At 39.6% G+C, this 25,435-nt stretch overlaps 2 protein-coding genes across 6 annotated transcripts in view; one reads left to right on the top strand and one right to left on the bottom strand.

Moving 5' to 3' along the window:
- LOC144246714 (uncharacterized) overlaps window positions 1–25,435 on the top strand; it is a 65,648-nt gene that overhangs the window by 29,669 nt on the left and 10,544 nt on the right. For 3 of the 5 annotated variants that reach the window (XM_077785215.2, XM_085585615.1, XM_085585613.1), the window contains 2 exons: window positions 3,010–3,064; window positions 4,900–4,961. In XM_077785215.2, the coding sequence (XP_077641341.1) occupies window positions 3,050–3,064; window positions 4,900–4,961 (77 nt within the window). In that variant the 5' untranslated portion in view covers window positions 3,010–3,049. The other 2 variants (XR_014956841.1, XR_014956842.1) reach the window with 2 other exon arrangements.
- On the bottom strand, window positions 11,330–13,205 carry LOC146766982 (uncharacterized). Its single transcript, XM_085585611.1, has one exon. It carries the CDS (start codon window positions 13,162–13,164, stop codon window positions 12,175–12,177), a length of 990 nt encoding a protein of 329 aa, XP_085441737.1. The 5' UTR covers window positions 13,165–13,205; the 3' UTR covers window positions 11,330–12,174.

Here is a 25,435-nt window from a genome sequence, read left to right as displayed (position 1 = left end):
CTTTATATATATATATCTTAATAAACAATACCTCAGTCTGTGGTTTCCCACAGAATGGCTAACTAACTCTTGTTACAAGGTCTGTTAAAACTGAACTATCCAATTAAGAAAAGACACCTAGATTATTTTCCCTTTTAACCCAGTAACTGATCCCCCAAAACCTGCAATGCGGACTTTTCTGTCCAGTTGCGAAACATCACCCAAACCCATGAAAAAGAAGGTAAAGAAGAACAACCTGCCTCTGCCCTAAAACCTCCACCTTGCTTCATATTTATTTCTATATTGTAAAATCCCAAACTCTTACATTTTCCACCTTGTGGTACTACACACTTCTAACCAACTACACACCCGTAATCCCAGTGCTATTAATCAATTTTAAAAGCCTGTTCCACAACCTCAGGTCAAATGCAATGTTCTCTTGTGGGTCTGTACCTTTAAGCACAGAAAGTTTAACGTTCTCAGCATCCAGGATTCCAACAGACAAATTCTCTGTGTGTATATATATATATATATAACTATATATATATATATATATAACTATATATATATATATATATATATATATATATAAAACTATATACTTTTGGATTTATTTGGTTTATTTGGCACAAAATGTGGAAATTGCAGAATTTCTGAGAGACAGAGGTCGTGATTTATGTTTGGAATAAAGGTTGAACTACCCAGTCAGACTAGGCCCTGATAAGTGGCCTTGATGGGGCCTCAAAGCCTTTGATGCAGTGAGAATTCAGTTGTGGCGCAGATATAAATTGTGTTAAGGTAACTATAAAGTAATCAGCTATCTGAGCATGAATTAGAGTAGAGCTGCAGTGTGAAAAGTTTGACCACCTTAAGGAAAAGGTAAACAATGTTAGTGTGCCAGAGTGTCTTTGTAACTGTAAACTATATAGAAGCTTATATAAACTACCATCTTATCTCAAATAAGGGGAGAATGTTTGATTAACCACATTGGTTCAGATCTGTGTTTGTCTTGTCCAGCTTCCCGTTTTCCTGAGATTTCCCTGGCTTTTCGTCTAGTACATTGTGTGTCCTGTTGCCACACAGTTTTTCACATTCTGGGTTACTGCATGGTATTCTCAAAATAGCCTATGTAGAAATTACTTAGAAAAGATTAATGTATTAGTAGACATTATTTCTTATAATAGTTTAATACTGGCAAAAGGAAGATAAATGAATCAAAATGTAGTGATTACAATTCCTTCTTTCTTTGCTTCTGAAATCTGGACAGAGTGCTACTGAGCCAACCATCACCAGCCTACAGAAGGACTGGAGGATAATGAGTTAGTGAAACGAAAAGGATGACTTGCTATCCTGGGTTAAGTGCAAGTCCCCAATGAAACAGTGCCTTTGGCACATCTGTTTTAACATCATCCCAAAAGGTGATGCTGATCTTTATGTCAAACGATTAAGATGTGTGTAAAACACATTCACTTTGTGTTCACAAGTACAGCGTGTACCCCTGGTGAGCAATAGATGAGTCAGATGTGCTTCATGTCTTTGATTTTCATTTTGTTTACCTTTGTTCATCTTGTATCTGCTATACAGCTCCATTTTTTCAGAGCCAGTTGTCTAATTCAATATTTTTATAGTGGTTAGTACAATAGGCAGTTTCTCTTTGGCGAGTTTCAACATAAATTTTCAAACAAAGAACTAAAATAGGTAATTGACTGTGCAACTTACTAGAACACATCCAGCTCTTTGCAAATCATGTTTTCAAAGATAGAATCCGGATTGTTGGATTGTCTCATTCAATATAACATCCTAATTCCTTTCTGAATTCTGAATCAGAGAACTATGGGCATCCATGTCAAACAGCTGGGAAAAATTTATTGTTTCTGCAGTGAAATGTGAAATTGCGTCAGATCTCCTTATTTTGGAATCATGAAAATGAGTTTTCAAATAAAATTTTAGTTTCTTTGCATTTGCTTTTAAAAAAAAGTTGTTGGTTTTTTTTTTTTTTTTTTAATTTTCAAGAGAAACTCAAAGCTTCCAATTCTGGTTTTAAAACTTCCAGTGTTTCAGTGGGATGCAGACCCATATTTGAACTGGATGGAATTATGTTTTTTTCTCTAATGACAGCTTGTTCTTGTGCACAATGTACAGGAAAGCTATTTCTGTTCAGTAAGAAACATACTGAAATGTGGTGGGTTCTGTTTCTGTTTGTATATTTACAATTCATTAACTCAGGAATAGTTGAGTTTTGTATTCTTTTTTTTTTTTCATGTTAAGGGTGTTATGTTCAGCAGTTGTAGATCTGTGTATTGAATACTTACGGTACGGTTTTGACCAGTTTTAAAAGATGTTCACACTGCAGAGAAATCTTCATGTTTGACTGTCAGTTATGGGATAATATGAGTAAGGAATGGAGAAATAATTACTATGAAGAATTAATTTTGTCAGGGTTTGTTATTTTCTCTGAAAATGAGAAGAAAAACATTTAAAACTCCTACATGAAAAACCATATTGAGTTGGCAGAATGCTTTCAGGTAACTAACTTCGTACTGGTTTTATTATTTGCAGTTTTAAATTATAAAATTTAGCAGAAACACCCCTTGATTTCATCATCAAGGTCAAGTGATGAGACCTTGGCCCTTTTACTCAGATGTTAAAATAATTTACAGAAAATGATACTGAGCTATGGAGTTGATACCAAGAAAGGATTAGAGAGGTTTTTTCTGCCCTAATATGCTGCACCTCAGTGTATTAAATCTACGTTGCTTTCAGTTGCCAGTGTTCTGGGAAGGTCTCTATGGGCAGTCCTGTTCCTGCTGAAGCAAATTGTAATGCAAATGCCTTTAAGAATTCTGTAAGAGGATACTGTGCCTTGATTAACCTCTCTTGTTTATTTGTATCTTTGTTGGTGAATTGAAGATGTTATCCATTTTAGAAATAATGCCAGTATTGATCAAATAGTTAAAGGGTCTCTTAATACTTTGTAACACTTACTAATAAATTATTTTGGCTTTTTTTGTCCCACTCTCACAACAAAAGCCTCAAAAACAAGCTCTTGTCAGGAAACAAGCTTTGTGGTATGCACGCAGAAGAGGTAAGGAAGATTCTTCTCTGTTCTAAATCTATGTACCCAAAAAATTTGCATCAAAGTATTTTGTACTGAGGTTCTGGTGTATTATATATATACACAAGAATATATATGAGTACAGAATATATATTATGCTTATATGGTGAGTATTCCTGAAGTGCTGTCATCCCAACTTATTTTTGTGACTTCACAAGAAGCGGCTCAAATGTATTAGAAAGCAAGTTGCAAACTCAAGTTTTAGACTAATAAAATCATCTAGGCGTGCCTATGATATAACTCTATATATGTATATATATATATCTATAACATATATAAAACTGATTTGATTTATATGAACTCCATGTCTACACTAAGCCAGGAATTGCCAAAGGTCTGTTTTGAAATTAACACTGAGACAGGAACAACCTATTACTACTGATTCTGTTTCCTTATTTCAAGGGAAAAAAGATCCTATTTTTGGCAAATTCCTCAATGTAGAAGTACCTGCACTCATATAAGCATTCCCTTTATTTTTCTTTTAGTTTAAAAAAAAATTATTACATGTGAATCTGATTTACTCACATTACTTTACTCTGGGTTTTTTGCATATATAATTTCTCTTAAGGTTATTGCACCTTGCCAGAAAGAAACCAAAGCATAAAAAATTTCCTCTGTACTAAAATTTTCCTAATGATGATTGAAAGCATTTTCTTTATTAGAGTCTCTGCCTTTTGAGATCAGTACTTAGAAAGTCAAGTTTCTGGTAAATTCTCAAAGGTAGGAAATAATAGGATTAGAAATATTTTTCTTAAGTCTTTCAAAATCAAAATTGTTTCAAAGAATTTTGCTGGACTGATCTTGTTTATTAGTTTCAGATTTTACAGAATACCATAACCATTTTGGCCTTACTATTTAAACATATAAAGCAGGTTCTAAAATTTTAGATTCCTTAGATTCATTCAGCCTTCCCAAAAGTCTGTCACTGAATTTGACTGCATCAATTGGTAAGAAATAAAATCTTTTTAAAAATTCCAACTTAAGATATACTACTTTTGTAATATATTATGTTTATGGAATGCTCTTTCAATAAATGTGAAACAGACTTCTAATCCATTCCAAGGACTTCAAAACACTTGGCATTAATTAATACAAGAAAATGTATTGTGTATCAGTTGGGATTGTGGATTTTATTAAAAACAAATTATTCCTTTGAGAGGATTCTTGGATAAATGGTGAAATAATGTTCCTTGAATAGTTAAGTTTAGTACAAAAAAGCAATTTCTATTTCTTTTGTTTAAATTATTAAAATAATATATAGACTACTACTTAGAATTATTTTAAGGATATATTTAGCAATATATAAAGTTAATATCAGCTTAAACTAATATAAATAAGCATAACTATACCTGTACTTTCAAGGGCATGGTTACAAACTGAGAAGGTAGCTCCAAACTAGTTCCTTTGGATACCACCTGGAACACCCTGATCTTTACGAAGACTTTTATAAGCCTATGGAGCCTTTTTGCTTCTAAGAATAAGATTGTTTACTTTGAAGTTGATGCCTTCAGTTATGCTTCATGGCACGTATTAATAACAGCTCATGTCCAAAATGTGTAAGCCCAGCTGCTGTTCTTTACAGTACTAACTCAGGTATGTGCTTTAGTTGTGTGCCATTTTGCATTTTCCTCAGTACTTTTGGTTGGTTTGACTTGTGAACTGGAAAAGCAATCGACAATTATTTGGAGGGGGCATTCTACATTTTAAATCTGATCTAGATTCTGCTGTTCTCAGAATTCACAATTTTTTTTTAATATTTAAAATTTTAAAAACCCAAAAGCTGATTTGATTATCCTCATTTTCAGTCAAAAAAGATCCAAGCCCAGCTGAAAGAGCTTCGTTATGGGAAAAAGGATTTGATTTTAAGGTAAGTTTTATTTCACTATAGTTAGCTAAAGTATTAGCATTTATACAGCATTGTAGTGAAGTAGGAATATGATAGCTGCCTTTATTATTGCAGTTTTCAGGAATAAGTTTGTTCTGAAAAGAACTCAAAGCATCAAGACTTGTGCTTGCAAAAAGCAAAATTCTAGGTTACTGCTGATGAATAAAACCTGTTGCCCTATTCCATACATTCTGTAACATCTTTCATCTTTTTAACTGAATGATATAATATTTTACAGCTGCTTCTTGTTTTTCCTTTAATTAGCACTCTTCCATGGCAAAGTCAACTATTGTTAACATTTAAAGTAAATCTCTGTGTTCATGATAAGCTTGAGCAATGTAGTGTTCCATAAGTCTGAAGATTTAAGAAAAAAGAAACATCTGCTGCTAAAATAATCCAAATCAATAGTCTGCTCTAGCTAGCACATTTTAAAAAATAATAAAAGTTTTTAAACTAAAGGAGGGCATAAAGACATTGATGAAGGACATCTAGTCCTTGTTAACACAGGGAGAAGCTAATCCCTGTTAAAAGGAAGAGGAGAGAGATGTGGGTCATCTGACTGATGACTTTTAGTGGAGTAGTCCTTTTATATATTCCCAGCACAAAGGATGGACATTAAGTAGTCATCTTCCAAGTTACTAGACCTAGAATTACTTACAAGTCATTCATGACAATATGAGTTCCAGATTGTCTTCTGGAAGCATTTAACTCTCTCTGCTGTTTCTCTATTGTATATACAGTGCCTGTGAATATGTAAATACAGAGAAATACAGAGTAATAAATATAGTGGGCCATTAAAAAGACAGTGTGATTTCTGTGCGGGTTTTTTTTGGTGTTTTTTTTTTTTTTTTCCCTTGGGTTTTGGTTTTGGTTTGTTTGTTTGTTTTTTTTTTATGTATAGGTTTATTCCAAGATTCTTCAGGGACATTTATTTCTGGTCTCCATAAGACCAAAACCAGGGAAACAGATTTAGAGACAAAAATTAGGTATATTATAGATCTAGGCATTTAACTTTTAAAGGCATCTAGTATTAATAAAAGCAACACATCTTTTTTCAAATTCAGTATCATGGAGAGCTCGAGGAGAGGTAAAGATCAAAAATTCTAATCTTGCCTTGCTGTGAAAGTTTGTTTTCTTTGGCTGAAGCAGTAGGATTGCTCAGCACTATTATCTTCCTGCTGTTTTCATTACGCTAATACACAGTGATCCCAAAAAAGGATCTGAGTTATGGTAGGGTGTTTACTAATGCTTAGCAAGGGAACTCCTGCCAAGTACTGCCCACCTGAAAAAAGCTTATAGAAGATGAAAAAGAAAACGGGCACATAAACAAGTGAATATGCAGAAAGGCTGTCCAGCAAGCCACTGACATACGTGCAGTGAAATCCACCCTCTCCTAAGACTGCTTCAGTGAACTGTGGCAGTGTAGGAGTTAAGGCACACATGTGGGGAACTGCACTAAAGGCAGGAATGTGTCTCGTGTGAATGGGAATGGGTTCATCTGACTGGATATGGCATTCTCCATCATAGTCTCCACTTCAAATCCGTGGAGGGTTATCTTCTGAAGACTATGTCTACATTTGACCACATGAATTACACCTTAAAAGTCTTTGATTTTTTTTTTAATATACATGGTTCTTTATAGGACAATACCCTTTTCCTGACCCAGAGACGGGGCAACTGAGAGGTGTTTTAAAAACTTTTATTCCATTTTCAGTCTCATGAGAAGGGTTACACAATACAGACGTTTATAATTCACACCATCACAATCAGAAGCCAGATATTTCCTAATTAAAATATACTATAAGTGTTTCTTGGCCTAGCTTTTTGCCATGCCATGTTGTAGATGCCTTAAATCTAAACATCTAAAATTACCCCTCGTGGGTCCCACTACAATACATATTTCATAGTTCTGTTTGTCCAAAGTATCTAGTCTTATTTGCAAGGCCATCTTTTGAAACTTGTTTCTAGTTCCATTTCTCTCTCAACAATATCTGTCCTATTCCATGGCATTTCTAAGTGAGTAAGTCTTGTCTCAAAGTTTACATATGTATGCATGCCGTGTGGACCTTCTGTCAGGCCCTGAGAACTTTCTACAAATCCATTTTCCACTGTTCTTGATTATGAATGAACACTAGAGCCACCAGCTGAGATGTAGGTAATGGTAGTGTGGGTTCTCCTCTGAGTGCTTTTATTGCAAAATAAGGATAGTTACTTGCTTTCTAGGTAAGCTATGATCATATGTAATTTAAAAAACTCTAAGAACTTTAGATGGAGAATGTTGATGAATTGTGAATTATATATTTATATGTAAATAATTGAAACATCTCTTGACAGTGTGCAATTCTGTATGAAACTGAATGCCTGCTTTGCTAATATTGGTATATCCTTTATATGTAACCAGAAATATTTTTTGCAGGTTTATTCATAAATACTTTTCCTGTCCAAGAAAATTTGATTTGTGAAGCAGAGGGAGCAGCAACCTTATGCTGTTCTCTTAAATCATATGAGATGGGGGGAGGGTAAGTTCAGTGTGCTGGTTCATGTGTGTTTCATGTCTGAAGACACACACACTAAGCTGAGTAGAAGCCATTTAGTATAGTGTCCTGGTTCAGGGCAAATTTGGGGAAAGAACCCCAAAAGGGTTCCTTCAGGAAAGCAGATTCAATTGGCTCCTCCCCCCAACCAGTTCAGGAAAGATGCCTCTTTGGAGAAAAAGTGGAAAAAACCTGTTTATTAAACAAGCAAACTTAAACAATATTAAACAATAAAACTTCTTGCCACTCCAAGAGAGAGACAAACTCAGAAAAATCCCCCAGGTTGCAGCTGGGCTCACTCAGTCTCTGCTCAGTCCCTCCGGCGCTGGAAATGCCGTGGCCCAGGCCTGGCCTGCTGGGCCACAGGTGCTGCTGCTGCTGCTCTGCTGGTGTTCAGCCCAGAGCAGGTCCAGAGAAAGGGAAAAAAACCACAGTCCAGGGAACTTCTTTGCCTCAGCTAGCTAAAACTAACTAGGAAAAAAAACAAAGGAGAGCTCTGTCTTGTTGTCTGTCCGTCCGCAGACAACTCAGTCCAGGAGCAGGAATGTGGAGGAGGGAGTGCAGTTCTTGAAAACAAACTCCACGCTTCTCCCCCCCGCCCACCTTCACTCCTGGAACAAGTCTTAAATGTGTAGAACTTATTATTCAACATAAACAGGGCAGACGATTGGGGATAAAGGCATCATACAGTCAACCTAGGACATTCCACCCCTTATCCCCATATCGTCAGCTTACTACTAAAACTAATATATATATATATTCAAACCCTACAAACACATGCATTATACATCCAGTATACAGCTATACACAGACAATGGCAGTAATATTCAGCAAACAGTGATATTTACACACAGTTCTCCCCCAACAATCAGATCTCCCTGAGGTACACATTGTATTCTTCCATCTTTCTGCATTATCCACCAAGTACAACCTGGTCCCTGAACAAAGACAATCCCACGAATGGGTTTGTCTGTGCTTGAGGCAGAATTGATCCACACTGTCTTCCCTAACAAACCTCTGACATGCACTACTGGGACTTTGTCTCCATCTACTATATGCAAAAGCTGAGATTGGGCAGGGCCCAATTGACTGGTAGAGCCTCGGGTGTTAACTAACCAAATGGCTTTTGCCAGATTCTGCTCCCAATTATTGAAAGATCCCCCACCCAATGCTTTCAAGGTGGTTTTTAACAGTCTATTGTACCTCTCTACTTTTCCTGCAGCTGGTGCATGGTAGGGAATATGGTACACCCACTCAATACCATGTTCCCTAGCCCAGGTGTTGATAAGACTATTCTTGAAATGAGTCCCATTGTCTGACTCAATCCTCTCAGGGGTACCATTCCTCCAAAGGATCTGCTTCTCAATGCCCAGAATGGTGTTACGGGCCGTAGCATGAGGCATGGGATAGGTTTCCAACCATCCTGTGGTGGCTTCTACCATGATGAGCACATAACGCTTGCCGTGGCGTGTCTGGGGCAGTGTGATGTAGTCAATCTGCCAGGCCTCCCCATAGCTGTACTTGGACCATCGACAACCATACCATAGAATCTTCACTCTCTTGGCCTGTTTTATGGTAGCACACGTCTCACAGTCATGGATAACCTGAGAAATACTGTCCATGGTTAAATCCACCCCTCGGTCTCGTGCCCACTTAAAAGTGGCATCTCTACCCTGATGGCCAGAGGCATCATGGACCCATCATGCTAAGAACAATTCCCCCTTGTGTTGCCAATCCAAGTCTATCTTTGATACCCCTATCTTTGCAGCCTGATCTACCTGCTGGTGGTTTTGGTGCTCCTTATTGGCTCTGCTCTTGGGAACATGGGCATCTACATGGTGAACTTTCCCAGGTAGCTTCTCTACCCTGGTAGCAATGTCTTTCCACTCATCAGCAGCCCAAATTGGTTTTCCTCTATGCTGCCAATTAGCTTTTTTCCACCTCTCCAGCCACCCCCACAGAGCACTGGCTACCATCCATGAATCAGTGTAGAGGTAGAGCTTCGGCCATTTCTCCCTTTCAGCAATGTCCAGGGCCAGTTGAACGGCTTTGAGTTCAGCGAGTTGACTTGATCCACCCTCCCCTTCAGTAGCTTCTGCAACCCATTGTGTGGGACTCCATACAGCTGCTTTCCATTTCCGTTTCATTCCCACAATGCGGCAAGATCCATCAGTGAAAAGAGCATAATGTGTTTCTTCTGCTGGCAGTTGGTTATATGGTGGCGCTTCTTCAGCATGTGTCACTTCTTCTTCCTCTTCATCAGTAGACCAAAGTTTTCACCTTCAGACCAGTTTGTAATTATCTCCAAAATCCCACGGTGATTCAGTTTTTCAGTCCGGGCACGCTGTGTGATAAGGGCAATCCATTTGCTCCACGTGGCATTGGTGGCATGGTGGGTATAGGGAACCTTTGCTTTGAACATCCACCCCAGCACCGGTAGTCGGGGTGCCAGGAGGAGTTGTGCTTCTGTACTGATCGTCTCTGAGGTGGCTTGGACTCCTTCATAGGCTGCTAAAATTTCCTTCTCTGTTGGAGTATAGTTGGCTTCAGACCCTCTATAGCTCCAACTCCAAAATCCCAGTGGTCGGCCTTGAGTCTCATCAGGCACCTTCTGCCAAAGGCTCCAGGACAAACCATGGCTCCCGGCTGCAGAATACAGCACATTCCTCACATCTGGTCCTGTCCTGACTGGGCCAAGGGCTACCACATGGGTGATCTCCTGCTTGATCTGGGTGAAGGCTTGCTGCTGTTCAGGGCCCCAGTGGAAAGTGTTCTTGCAGGTGACCAAGTAGAGAAGGCTCACAATCTGGCTATACTCGGGAATGTGCAGTCTCCAAAAACCTATGGCACCTAGGAAAGCTTGTATTTCCTTCTTGCTGGTTGGTGGAGACATCGCTGTGATCTTGTTGATGATATCTGTAGGAATCTGATGCCGTCCATCTTGCCACTTCACTCCCAGGAACTGGATCTCTTGAGCAGGTCCCTTGACTTTGCTCTTCTTGATAGCAAAACCATCTTTCAGGAGAATCTGGATGATTTTCTCTCCTTTCTCAAACACCTCTGCTGCTGTCTTCCCCCAGACAATGATATCATCAATATCCTGTAGATGTTCTGGAGCTTCACCCTTTTCTGGTGCAGCCTGGGTTAGTCCATGGCAGATAGTGGGGCTGTGTTTCCACCCCTGGGGCAGTTGGTTCCAGATGTACTGCATGCCCCTCCAGGTGAAAGCAAACTGAGGCCTGCATTCTGCTGCCAGAGGAATGGAGAAAAATGCATTAGCAATGTCAATAGTGGTGTACCACTTCACTGCCTTGGATTCCAGCTTGTACTGGAGTTCCAGCATATCCGGCACAGCAGCGCTCAGTGGTGGAGTCACTTCATTCAATGCACGGTAGTCCACTGTCAGCCTCCATTCTCCTTCAAATTTACTCACAGGCCAGATGGGGCTGTTGAAAGGTGAGTGGGTTTTGCTGACCACCCCTTGGCTCTCCAGCTCACGAATCATTTTGTGGATGGGGATCACGGCATCTCGATTCGTTTGATACTGCTGGCGGTGCACTGTTGAGGTGGCAATTAGTACTCGTTGCTCTTCTACCTTCAAGAGTCCTACTGAAGATGGGTTTTCTGATAGTCCAGGTAAACTGTTCAATTGCTTGATGCCCTCTGTCTCTACAGCTGCTATCCCAAATACCCACCTGAGTCCCTTTGGGTCTTTGAAATACCCACTTTGGAGGAAGTCTATGCCTAAAATACATGGGGCTTCTGTGCCAGTCACAATGGACTGTTTCTCCCACTCGTTTCCAGTCAGGCTGACCTCAGCTTCCACTGAAGTAAAGTCCTGTGATCCCCCTCTCACACCAGCAATAGAAACATGTTCTGCCCCCACATATTTTGATGGGATTAATGTGCACTGTGCACCAGTGTCAACCAAAGCTTTATATACTTGTGGTTCTGATGTGCCAGGCCAATGAATCCACACAGTCCAAAAAATACGGTTTTCCCTAGCCTCTACCTGGCTAGAGGCAGGGCCCCTCTAAGCCTGGTTATCCTTTTTTCCTGGGGCATATGTCTTGGAGGTTCCTTCAAGGGGATCGAAAATATCGTCATCATCATCATATACGGCAGTTTGATTATGGGTCACTGGAGCTGCTTCCCTTTTGGTGAAACTTCCTTTTGGAGTCTTGCCTCCCTTCAATTCACCCACCCGTTATGCCAGAGCACCAGTAGGTTTCCCATCCCATTTCCTCATATTTTCTCCACAATCGTGCAGGAAGAACCACAGCTCAGCTCGTGAGATGTACCTTCTTTCCCCATCTGGGGAACATCTGTGTTGGGTACCAGGACCTCTGATCTGTATTGCTGAGACTTGGAGAAAACCCTCTTTCATCTCCTCCCTGAGTTTCTTATGAGTCTCCTCTATCTTGTTTTCTAGTTTCTCTCCTAGTTTCTGCAGACATGTTTCCACTGCTGCAATTCTGGCATGGGTTGGGCCATGTACAGCATCTGCATATGCTTGGAGCTTCTTTGCCATATCGAGCACAGTCTCCTCAGCGTCATCTCGCTTATTATTGCTACAGCAGAAGCGTATTCATGTGGCCCAAGTCTTACAAGTTTTCGCCACATCACAGATGTACACAGTATCAAGTCTGGATTTACAGTATCTACGAGAAGACAATCTCTGCCACTGCCGTTTCCCTCAAGCGTTGAATTCCTTGTTCTGTAGTCTTCCACTGGGTTTGCTGCATATAAAGATCATCTGCACACAGGTATCTTTGTGCTACACTTTCCAGAACCCATGCCCAGAGGCTGTGAGGGTTAGCCCCACTCATCATTCCTTGATCAATGACAGGATCATGTGACAGGGATCCCAAATGTCTCGCTTCACTACCATCCGGAATTTTAGCCTCCCCTGCAGCATCCCAAAGACGGATCAACCAACTAATTATAGACTCATCAGGTTGTCCAGTGTAATCCTTTCTTAGTCCACGAAGGTCCTTCAGGGAATAGGACTCAGTAGTGGCTTCTGATCCTGCCTCAGTTGTCCTAACTCCGGCTTTTGTGTCAGTAATTAGCTTTGAGGGTCCTTCTCCTGGATCATCATCGTCAGTCCCTGGCTGGTCAGTTTTGGTTTTCTTCTTTCCCACAGAGACTGCCAGTGGTTTAGATTCACTGTCTGGTTTAGCTACAGCCTGAGTAACTGGGGTGTTGTCTGCAGCCTGAGTGACTGGGATAGCTGCTGGTTTATCTCCCTGCTCCCCTGCCTCTGTCTGCCAGCCTACAATATCTAGCAGTGTGCGATAAGCATAAGCCAAGGCCCAGCTTATTGCAATGATCCTTTTCTCATTAGAGTCATCATGGCACTTCTCTTTCAGGTATTTCCCCACCTCAGCTGGGTTCTGAATTTGTTCACATGGAAAATCCCACTCTGCAGGGTCAGAAAATTCCTTCAGGGTCTGGCCCATATTTTCCCATTCTCCACACCACTCAGAATTTTCCACACCTGGGTGAGGGGTTTCATCAGCTCCTCTGGACATCTCAGCCTTCACTCTAGAGAAACTGCAGGCTGTATAAAGGAAGTTTACCAGAATAAATACTAGAAAGATGGTCTCTTTAACATTCAGGGGAAATGGAACATTCTCAAAATGTGACATAACAGATTCAAAAAAGAAGGAAAGGAGAGTCTGGAAAACCTCATGCCCTGCTCCTCATCTAACAAACCAGGTGCAATTACTAATAAACCCCCAGAACATACAACTGGAACTAGGATGCAGGGTAGGATGAAAAAACCAGAAACTATACATATCTTGAAGAGACTCCAGTATCTTTACAAGCGCCTTATAAATCACTATCACCAAGCCCAGCCCAATAGCTATTTTAATCCGTGCTCTTCTACTGTAAAAACTACGTGTAAGGGACAAGAATCCTAGTGACCAGAAAAGTACTAGAACCTCAAAAAAGCCTAGAGACCAGAACCACATGAAGGCTTCCACCCCAAGAGACATTATGAATGTAAGCAACATGGCTACTGACTGCTTTAATCCACTACAAAATAAGCACAACCAACATCCAATCAGTCAAGGAATAAAGTTTTTTTCCACTTTTGTTTTTTTTTTTTTCGAGCCTCACATTGGGCGCCATTAAATGTAATTGTCCTGGTTCAGGGCAAATTTGGGGAAAGAACCCCAAAAGGGTTCCTTCAGGAAAGCAGATTCAATTGGCCCCTCCCCCCAACCAGTTCAGGAAAGATGCCTCTTTGGAGAAAAAGTGGAAAAAACCTGTTTATTAAACAAGCAAACTTAAACAATATTAAACAATAAAACTTCTTGCCACTCCAAGAGAGAGACAAACTCAGAAAAATCCCCCAGGTTGCAGCTGGGCTCACTCAGTCTCTGCTCAGTCCCTCCAGCGCTGGAAATGCCGTGGCCCAGGCCTGGCCCGCTGGGCCACAGGTGCTGCTGCTGCTGCTCTGCTGGTGTTCAGCCCAGAGCAGGTCCAGAGAAAGGGAAAAAACCACAGTCCAGGGAACTTCTTTGCCTCAGCTAGCTAAAACTAACTCGGAAAAAAAACAAAGGAGAGCTCTGTCTTGTCTGTCCGTCCGCAGACAACTCAGTCTGTTATGAACAAAACAGCCTGGCTGGGACACTTGGCTCGACCTAAGTACTGACATTGAAATGTTAATTAGCTAATCGCTCCTGGGAATCACCTACACCCCCACCCAAACTAGGACTAGGATGCAAAATAAGCCAGTGGAATCATGGGAGGGGGTTTTGGGGATGAAAAACACCCCAAAATGAAAAAGAGGGGCACAGTAGAAGGGGCTGGATGGGTGTGTTGGTTGGGGAAAAGGGAACCCCATCCCTAGTCTGTGTTTAACCTGTCACTATAACCTGCAGAGGACCAGATTGGACTGGGCTGTGGGAAGCGGGCACAAGGAATCAGACACTCTACCTGGTGTTACCAGGAGGGCAGGAGAGGGATATCTGCTGCTGGATCTCGGCAGCAGGCTCTGCACATCCCCCCACCATTCGGCTACCAGTGTGCCAGGAGGAAAGGAGAGAGGATGGTCTGCTGGTTGGGACTGCAGATACAGACTGGACACCTCTTCATCTCCGGCTACCAGCGTGCCACAGAGACTCCAGGGACAGACTCTGCACGACTTCACGCCCTTCAGCTACCGGAAGAAGCTACAAACACCCCCCTGCCAAGCTGACTTTTTAATAAAGAGCTGAACACTAATAAAGACATAAAACCTGTTCATTTCAAGTCCAGGAGCAGGAATGTGGAGGAGGGAGTGCAGTTCTTGAAAACAAACTCCACGCTTCTCCCCCCCGCCCACCTTCACTCCTGGAACAAGTCTTAAAGGTGTAGAACTTATTATTCAGCATAAACAGGGCAGACGATTGGGGATAAAGGCATCTGTCTTGGTTTGACAAGACAGGAGTCTGTGAAAGAGGGCAAAGCCTCCTGTGCAATGGAGAAGGTAAACCCCCCTCCCTCTGAATTACCCGGATTTTTAAATTAAAAGGCTCTCAGGCAAAGATATGGGAATGGGAGTAACAATTCTTTACTAGGAGAAAACTAGATAACAATTTAAAAAAAGGCAAATGCAATCAGTACAAACAAAACTAGTGATAAAGTCCACAACCTGAGGATTCGGGGTGTTGGTAGCAGTCCGGTTGGAATGATAGCTGCTCCTCTTGCAGTGGCTGATGAATTGCAGCTGAAGTGGTGATCTTTAGAAGGGTATAGTTTTCTCTGAAGATTTGGTGGCAGTTGGGCCGGTCTTCCTCTGCGCCGGGGTTGCCTCCGAGCTCCGCCGCCACTGCCTCACTGCGCTCCAGCCGCTTCTCTGGGAATCCCGCCGAAGGAGCTGCTTCTCGGGGAATCCTGCGAAGAGAGAGAGAGCTGCTTCTCTGGGAATCCCGTAAAGAGAGAGCTGCTCTGTCCCCCAAAAGGTACCCCTTTTATCCAATAAAAGAGTGCTTGGCTTCCCCCTCTGGGTGGAGCACCTCACAATGGGATGGTGTTACGTTACCAGCCCTGCATTGAATCAGTCAATGGCCCATTAACAAACCATTACCTCTTCGAGCAAACCATTGTTCTTGAGAGATAACAAATCTGCCCAACCTTCAACAGATGGCAAATAGAATACAAGCTTATCTTACAACCCAGGACAGCATCATACAGTCAACCTAAGACATATAGTCTGGAAAGTTTTTTAAGTATCTGCTTGTGCTGAGTGGAAGGTAAACAGTGGAGAGAATGAACCCCACACAAGTGCTCTGTGAGTGCTATGTGAAAGATTTCAAGTCAGGGCTACAGTTTAATAGGAAAATTACAATAATGGCAATAGTACAGAAACACTGGTTTAAACTGACAAAGTCAGAACATGACCTGATACCCTGTTGGTCAGCGTGGTGATAGCAGTCCAAATGGTGGTAGCAGTCCCATTGGATGTGGTCTTGTCGAAGCAGTGAGCCTATGGGAAGGTCTGGTCCTTCTCTGAGGTCCAGTGGTGGTGGTGGTGGTGGAGAGTTCTTGTGGTTCTTGGGGATGCAGCAGTGTATCTGTCCCAAACCCCAGGTTATGTAGAGGAAGGAGTGTTCAGTACGTCCCTTAGGGTGGGAGAATTTCCCAGTGGGCTGATGTGATTCTGTGAGTCATGCTGGGGAGTCCTTGATGTCCCATTAGCAGAGATGACCGACCCCTCAGGGTGGCTGCTGTTTCCCCAGAAGGAGTTACCATGCTTGAGTCATGGCAAAGATAGAGAAACAATGCTCCACCCACCTTAACAGTTCATCAGAAGGTAATGTAGGTGGTGGTAGAATATAAACCTCAGTTACACCCCATGTTGTAACCCAGGACACTGTTTGATCAGAGAGAGGCTGCTAGGTTTGGGCAAGAACAGGTGATATTTCATTTCTAATTGCTTTAATACTGGAAACATAACAGATTTAATGTTAGCATTGCTGTTGTGGCTGGTTTATGAAGCTGTTACTCTTTCTGATAAATGAAATGGGTAGTCTTCCTGTTGGCACAGCATGAATGTTTGGGATAAAATCCTGGCTGCTAGCTACTTTCACGTTACTGGACTTTTACCTTTTCCCCTGCCACTCCCTTCCCATCCCACTAAACTTTATTTTCTGTGTGGCTTACTGAAGATTTCAGGGAAGTCTGCTCTCCATATAGATCTGAACACTACAAGCTTCTTGGAGCAGTTCACCTGAAGGATGTAAGCTGCAGGCTATTAGATTTCTAAAGGGCATCAAGGAAAACTGCAGTTCGTGTCCATCAAAATAATTATTTCTCTGAATGAATAATTCTGCAGATATATGCGAAATAAATAGGGAGGGATTGTTTGATTTTGATTTTACATAATAGACATCAATAAACTATTTCTTAAATTCTGGTACTTATTACTGTCAATGGCTCTGGTCTGAACTGGACCTCTGGGGATTAAGTGGGAGAGGAAGAGAAAATGGGAAAAAGGCAGCTTTTTCCTTAACATTCCAGTGAATTGGTAGATCATATCTCCTTTATCATATCTTACTTACATTTCTTATGTTTTCAAAGTATTTTACAATCTATCTGATTAATGAGGGAGCATATGTGCATATGTTTATATTTTTAAAACTCTCCCTATGCGATATAAAGCCATGGAACAGATAAGTAATGAGCATCACAAAAATTAATTCATGCACCCAAGGCAATAGAGCTGTGTCTTTTTCAGATCGCAGTCCCTTAAAGCATTTAGCATGTCATCCTTAAAGAATTGACCCAAGTTGAAATTTGATTTGTATTACAATGCGAAAACCAAGAAATTATTAATAAAAATTGCCACTGAATGTTCTTAATTTTATCACTGTCTTTGTAAGTAGGTACTTACTAATTATGAATTACACTACTCTGAATTGCAATAATTTAAATTATCATCCTAAACCCCTGATTCAGTGAAGTACTTCTAAGTTTAAGTGCCCTGCTAGATTGATGTCTGTATTTGTTTCAGACATTACAGACCACTTCCTTTTTAAATTGCTTCTCCTTCATTAACTGTCTTCCCATTATTAGGCTGTATTGCCCTGGAAGAAGTCTCATGTTTTACTAAAATAGGAAAGAATTAAAAACATTTTGTTTTTTTGTTCATGAAATGCATACGTGTATATATGATAGTAATAAGAGATAAGTAAAAATAAATCCAGCAATGATTTCCAATGTCAGTTTATACAAGTATCTTGTATTATTGACATTCCTCTTGTAAATGTAAAAGGTGACCATGCTTCAGTGGTATGGTTTGAGTATATCTTTGCTTTTTTCTAAGGCTTTTGCTACAGATTCAGACATATTTGATGTACCACTTCCTCTCTTTTCCTTTTAGTTCAAATTCTAAGATAAAGTATCTTGATAGGCAGTCCTAGTAAAACAAGAAAAAGTTCAAATGTGAGTAGCAACTAACAGCACCTGGCCTAACAATGTATTTAATGTTTGTTCCATGGTAGAATTTAACTTTAAATAAGCAAACAAATAGGATTGGCTATTATAACAAATAATACAACTTAGTACCTTAGCAAACACTAGCTTACAGCAAGTCAGGTAACTGCTAATATGTATTCTGTAGATGGATTTACCATGAGTGCCTGTTTTTGTAATTTGGCAGCTTCTTCTGAGGAGCAAACCATGTGTGATGCAGTTGGGTACACAGACATGATCAGTTCCTGCTGAAACGCTGTGGTCAGGGTGGGTGTGCACTGAACAAAGATCTGCTCTGGGCTCTGGGGAGTCCCTGGGGAATCCCTGGGGAGTCCCTCAGGCTTCTCCACATGTTCAGAACCCCCAGGTGCCCAGAGCATCCTCTAGTGTTAAACTAGAGGATGTCTGCCACGTCCAGTGCATGGCTGGAGTCAGTGACATCAGGAGCAGCAAAGACAGAGGTGTGCAGATAGGAATGGCAAGCAGAAGGCAGGCAGGAATTGTAGTGGGGATGACTGGGAGAGAGGACCAATGGACAGGAAGGAGGGAGGGTAGTGGAGAACCTTATTCCCAGCGCTTGACAACTTCTGCTGCTGCTCGTTACAGTCGTTTTAGATTGTTTCCATGATGATACTCTTGAATGCACATCTTCCTTTGAAGTGCAGCTTCACAAAGTAACAGGATTGTAATTTACTTTCAGTACTCTTACACTCCTCAGTAATGTTTCAAGTACTATGAGTGCTCAATGTCTCTAAAGAACTAAGGACCATGTCACTATTGCAAATTTAGTCAAGACTATTTTCCACATTCTTTGAAACAGTTCTACACAAATTAGGTCATTATTTGACATGTGAAAATCATTTAAATAATTGTTGTGGTAGAGTCAAATACAAAACTATGTGAAATTATTTTTGCATCATATTGACTGGATTTGGTAAATATCTGTACCATTCCTCCCTCTGAAGTAAAACTGATGCCATGTGTGTTTCCTTCTCTATTAGCAAAGTTAAGTATGTGCCACAGTAAACTGATTTCCCAGAATTTTAAATTATTTATTTCTCTAATGAAGATCTTCCTCAACTGCAACTTTTTGATAGACACTGTTCTTACAGGTAATTTGCAAAGATTTCTAATTATTCATCACTAATTATATGACAAACTTTTGGAAAGCAATCAAATATTGATAAGTAATTTAAAAGAAAATTCAATAACTTTTTTTGTCCGTCTCTTTAACTCTTTTTAAAAAATTATTGTTTTAGTCCCAAATTTTGAATGCACTGATGAGCTCAAAAGGCACTCTTCTGAATTCAGATCTACAAATTAGAAAGCAAATTTCTCTTTTGCATTATTTAACAGCTACAGAAGTCAGTGTTTGCAGTTCATGTCTGTCTTAAAATGTGCAATCTGGATTTTGGTATAGTTCAGAACTGTCCATAAAATAATAACCCTCACTTTCTGTAAAAGATACCTAATGAGTATCTCAAGTGTGGTTTCTCAGATAGCTTCTCCAACAACAGTTATACAGGATAACTCCTTTGGGAAAGGAGGGACTGGCAGTGTCCAAAGCACTCTGCTATCAGCAATACACTAGCATTTTAAAATAAAAACTGTACAAAAGTGATTCACCATTGTCAAATTTTCACAGCTAAACACTCTCAAAGTGCCTTTGGCTAGTATCAGACATGCAAAAATTAGAGGAGGAGTGTGGGGCAGAGTCTTATTTTCAGCAGGACAGCTGTAAATGGTTAATTTCTATATAAGCTTTATGTGCATGTAGGCTTTGCTTTAGTGCTGCATTCAGAAAGCGTATACTTCTTGAGAGATCTCTGAATAGTTTCCTACTCCTGGTTTCCAAAGATATATTAAATTAACATCCATTATCAGTCACAATGGGATCTGTTTTTTAAAGTCCAGTATTAATTTAATATAGTTTAATTTAGGTATTTTAATGCTACTGCTTTTAACGTAGCCAAAACTAAAGCAATTATCATCAGTGAACCCAGGGTGTTCAAAAACTGATGTTCAAAACATCATTCATGGTTCATTTTCTACTGCACAGTCTGAAATGGTTTGTGAAGTTAAGACTCTTCAGCACACGTGATTACCAGGGAAAAAAGGCAAGAAAAGGAAACACATTGCTGGTACAATTGTTTGCTTTGTTTTTGGGTTTTTTTTGTGGTGTTTTTTTTTTTTTTTTTTTTGTTCTTTTTTTTTTTTTAGCAGAGGCAGGTGTGAAGCTACATTTTTTAATTGCTTCCAGCAAGAAACAACCTAGTTGTCTAATGAAGTGGAACTCTTCCTGAGAAATGCAGTTTTCTTGTCTATGTATTTAAGCTTGGCCCTGGAAATCCCAATTACAATTTGCACTTAAAAAAATATTTGGCAAAGCTATCTGTTTACTTAGTGTAGATTTTTAATTACAACAGCATGAAAATATTTACATTAGCAGAAAAAAATTGAGTGGAAAAGGAGAAACTTCTGGATCTGATGGCTTCAAAGATGAATTTTGAAACAGAATATCCTTCATAGACATTATTTTTATCTAATGAGACAAACTCAAGGAGGAAGTGTTCTTTGCTCTGTAAAATGTAGGTATTAAATGACAGACAGAACCTATTCCTGGAGCTATAATAATCTCTGGTTAAGATTACAATTTTTTTTTCCCATAAATTTTAAGTTGTGTAATCCAAAGCCAGTGAAGCAGCTTGTGCCAATTAAGTCCACCAACCATGTTTCTTAGACTCTTTCTCTGAAAGTTGAAAACCAGAAAACAGTTGTAATGGCATCATATTTAAAGTATATGTGAGGATGATAGGTACAGAAAGAAGAACCCTAAGGCCTGGAGGCCTTTTTTGCAACTACTCTTTTATCTACCAATGGAGCAGAATTGTTAAGTACATCATGGAAGAAACAGGCAAATGAAACCTTATTTAAAAAACAACAAAAAAGTCTGGTTCTATTTTAAGAAGTATTGTCCATTTTATTTTTACAATCCTGAGCACAATACTGCTGTCAGTTAAAAAGATATGTTTAAAGACTAACAGATTATCTAGTATTACGTTAAGCAGGTTTTCTGCAGTTTCTTTTTGTTGCACCCAGTTCACAGAATTCAGATGCACGGCCTACAGCCCATCTAAGTAAGCACATCACACTATCAAGGAATACATAAAAAAAGTAATTGTCATCAGTTTCAGCAACTGAACAAAAGATAAAAATGCACTTTATTCAGGAGCTAGGAATTTATTATTAATTTTATGCTAAAAGGGGCAAAGGCTAATTTTTTTCATTTGTTAATGATTCAGATCCTGGTTGTCAAACACTTCATACATAAACCCACCTCAGATGTTCTCAGCCTGTAGGTTCCAGAGGAACAAACAGACTATGTTAATTACTGTTATAATTAACATTCCAGGTACACTGTACAACTAGGAATTGACATCAAATATGAATTGTATGAGCAATTGATACCCAAAGGAACTGAATTTTTACGTTATATAGGGCCACTAGCTTGAAAACAGACTGTTATGACTTCCATCATAGGGAAGGACACCTTCAGAGAACTATCAAACACAATATAACCAAAACATATGCCTAAATTTCAGCCTAACCCTAAACCTAAGCCTCTGCCTAAATCTAAGCCTAAACCGAAGTCTAAACGTAAGCCTAATCCTGACCCTAACCCTAACCATAACCCTGGCCTAAACCTAATCCCAACCCTAACCCTAAACCTAACTCTAAAACTAACCCAAACCCTAACCTTAACCACAAACCTAAACCTAACCCTAAACTGAAGACAAAGCCTGTTCCTAACCCTAAATGAACCCTAAGCCTAGGCATAAGCGTACGCCTAAGCCTAAACCTAACCCTAAACTGGAACTGAAGCCTAAGGCAAACAATAACCCTAAATCTAAACCCAATCCTATTCCTCACCCAAAACGAAAACCTAACCCTAAGCCTAAACCTAAGACTGAACCTGAATATAAGCCTAAAACTAGACCTGAGACTAAGCCTAACACTAAAACTAAAACAAACCCTAATCCTCACCCTAACACTAATATTAAAATTAAAACTAATCCTAAACCAAAGTCTATCAAAAACCCTAATCCCAACCCTAACGCCAAAACTAACCCTAAGCCTAACCCTAAACCAAAACCTAACCCTAATGCTAACCCAAACCTAACCCTAGCCCTAACCTTAACACCAACCCTAACCATAATTCTAAACCACAACCCTAACCCCAACCCTAAACCTATAAGTAATCCTAATCAAAACATTAAGTTGAACCCAAAGCATAGGCAGAAGACTAAGACTAAACCTATACCTAAATCTGGACCTAAACGTAAACCAAACACTCGTCCTAAACAGAAGCCAAACCCTATTCCTAAACAAAACCAAAAACCTAAGACTAACCCTAACTCTTAACACTAACCCTAACCCTTAACACTAACCCTAACCCTAACCCTAACCATAGCCCTAACCCTAACCCTAACCCATAACCCATAACCCTAAATTTAACGCTAACGCTAACCCAAACGCTAAACCTAACCCTCTTCTTAATCAAAAACCTAACCCTAAACCTAACCCTAACCCTAACCCTAACTCTAACCCTAAACATAACCTAACATAAACATATCGCTAAATTAAACCCAAACATAACCTGAACCCAAACCATAATCCCAACCCTAAACTGAACGCAGAGCTTATGCCTAAGCCTAAATTTAAGGCTAAGCCTAAAACGAACCCTAAACCTGAAACTAAACATAAACCAAACTCCGACCATAAAGGTAAGCACAACAATAATCCTATCACAAAACTAAAACCTAAACCTAACCCTGACCCTAAACCTAACCCTAAACCTAGCATTAACCCTAACCATAAACCTAACCATAACTCTAAACCTAAATTAAACCCTAACTGTAATCTTAACCCTAACGGTAACTCTAACCCTAACCCTAACTACAGCCTAAAACTAACCATAAAACTAAACCTAATCCTAATCCCAACCCTAAATTTAAACTTCACCCTACCACTAACCCAAAGTCTAACCTCAACGCTAATTCTAACCCTTACCCTAAACCTAAAACTAAACCTACCCCTAATCCTAAATCTAACCCTAATCCTAAACCCAACACTGATGTTAAGACTACCCCTTACCCGATTCATACACCTAACCCTAAAGCTAATGACTAAAACGAACCGTAACACTAAACCTGAGCCAAACCGGAACCTCACTCTTACCTTAAACCTGAGATTTACCCTAAGCCTAACACTAAGCCTAACTCTATTCCTTACTCAAAAACTAAAATTAAACCTAATCCTAACCCTAACCCTAACTGTAAAGCCAACCCTACACTTATCCCATACCCTAAACCTAACCGTAACCCTAAACCTGAACCGAAACCCTATACCTAACCCTCAACCTAAACCTAACCTTAAGCCTAACCCTTTTCCTAACCCTAAACCTAAACCTAACCCTAATGGTAACCCTAACCCTAATCCAAAACCCTAGCCCTAACCCTAATCCTAACCCTATCCCTTGGATGGGAAACTCTTTTGTGATATCACAGCCTCATTACTTTTCTTCCAGCCTCTTGCTTATCCAACCCCTTGCTTGTCTTCTAGCATCACCTGTGCTATACAGATGCAATTATTCTTTTTCTCTCTCAAACAGAAATCTGCTTCTATATTGCGGATGAAACAAAGTGACAACTGGATTATTAATCCTGGGTGAATTTAGAATTATACCCTCTGTATTTAAATGTGAGCTAGATATATGTACAACTCCATCTTCCCCTACATATTTAAATAATTAAATTACAGCATACCTACAAAATTAGCAAAGAAACCTCTTTTTCAGTTTCATCTGCAAGTAAGTTGGGAGTTTACCCTTATATGTCTTCATGTTCCCAAGTTAGTAAGTAAAATATTGAATCCTATATGAAAACAGTATTTAATATTTATTTTTACATGATGGTATCTGACAGAAATATTGATTTTTCAACAGGAGGGAAAGGGTACATAAGAAATCAAAATGAGTATTGTTTCTTCTAATTCAAATAATTGACATAAGCAAAGGAATATTTGTACAACAATTGAACTCTAGAATTTAAATTTTCCTAATACTCCTATCTTTCATTTCTAGTGTGTAGTCTATAGAGCTCAAGTGAGTGGCAAACACTCAAGACCTCTCTTAAATAGACCAGTATTTATTTTCCATGAGATTAAAGAAAATTCTGATTTAAAAAACAAGGAAAAGCAAACAGAAATAAAGTAAGGGTAATGTTCAGATGTTCTCAAATTGTCTCGTAGTCTTAGATAGATTTGATTTGCCTTTCTTTTTGTTGGTGTTTTTTGTTTGGGTTTTTTTTTTTTTTTTTTTTTTTAACCCTCAAAAGTTTAACACTCAGCCCTCAATCAAAATAACAAGCAATGACATTTTTGCCTAAACATATTTTTCACTATAAGCTGAAAACATCAGACGATCAGGTTCTTAACTGGGATTTACAACAATTCCACTATCTTCAGGGACACTTGGTAAAATCAACCTGAATTAATTGGAGGGTGAATTTAAAACTCATTGTTTACCTGCACTAAATTTTTGTGTGGATGTAGATATGATTTATCTTTATTAACTCTGTAAGTTCCGGAATAAGGGATTGACACTGTTAAACTAACCAGGTGTGCCATTCTGCTTGACTTTCCCAAGTGTGCAGGAAAGAGAAGTGCTCACTTAGAAAGAAGGAGAGGTTCCTTTACAGCATTTAAATTCTTCCATGTCTGGAAAGGAAAATATATTAAATATATGCAAGCATTTGTTTCCTTTAAATGACTGAATTTTAGTTCATTTAAGAATGGCCACAGATTGGGGAGATCTTGTTCTGTCCACAGTAATTTACCCATTGTCTATCTCTTGATAAATGCATAGATATCCCTATGGACTCTGTCGGTCATTACTTGAATTCTACAGACTTGGGAAGACCAACAGAAGCACAATAATTCTCAGAAGCTAGGGACTTCTTATAATCTGAGGGGAGCTGGACTGGACAAACACAGATCAAGCTAATATGGTTAAAGCTACGTTCTCCGTTTATTCTCTAAAAGATGGCAGTTTATATACACTTCAACATAGGTTACACATTGTGAGTACCATATAATTGGTTAGCAAACATTGTTTACTTTTGCCTTAAGGTGGTCAGGCTTTTCACACTGCAGCTCTGCTCTAATTCATACTCAGCTCATTACTTTGTGGTCACCTGTCCTAGGGTGACGTTATGGTGTTTGTATCTCCAATCGTGTGTTCTGTTTATGTTTGATATTCTGTTCTGTGCTTTCAGAACTGACTCTGAAAGTGAAGGTTTGTTTTGCCTTGTTATCAGCCAGCTCACGTCCCCCCATGGTCTGCTGTCTAGAAAAGGCTGGTGCTGGCTTGTTTGCTTGCTTGGCTTGCTTTGCTTG

Source organism: Lonchura striata, chromosome 7 (assembly GCF_050655825.1).
Source record: "Lonchura striata isolate lonStrDom1 chromosome 7, ASM5065582v1, whole genome shotgun sequence".
In the NCBI taxonomy this organism is placed as follows: Eukaryota; Metazoa; Chordata; class Aves; order Passeriformes; family Estrildidae; genus Lonchura; species Lonchura striata.
Note: the sequence above shows the minus strand (reverse complement) of the source record. Positions and strands in the feature narration are given on the sequence as shown.

Excerpts from the sequence above, each read along its gene's own strand:
- LOC146766982 (XM_085585611.1), bottom strand. The coding sequence starts at position 13,164 with ATGTCACATTTTGAGAATGTTCCATTTCCCCTGAATGTTAAAGAGACC.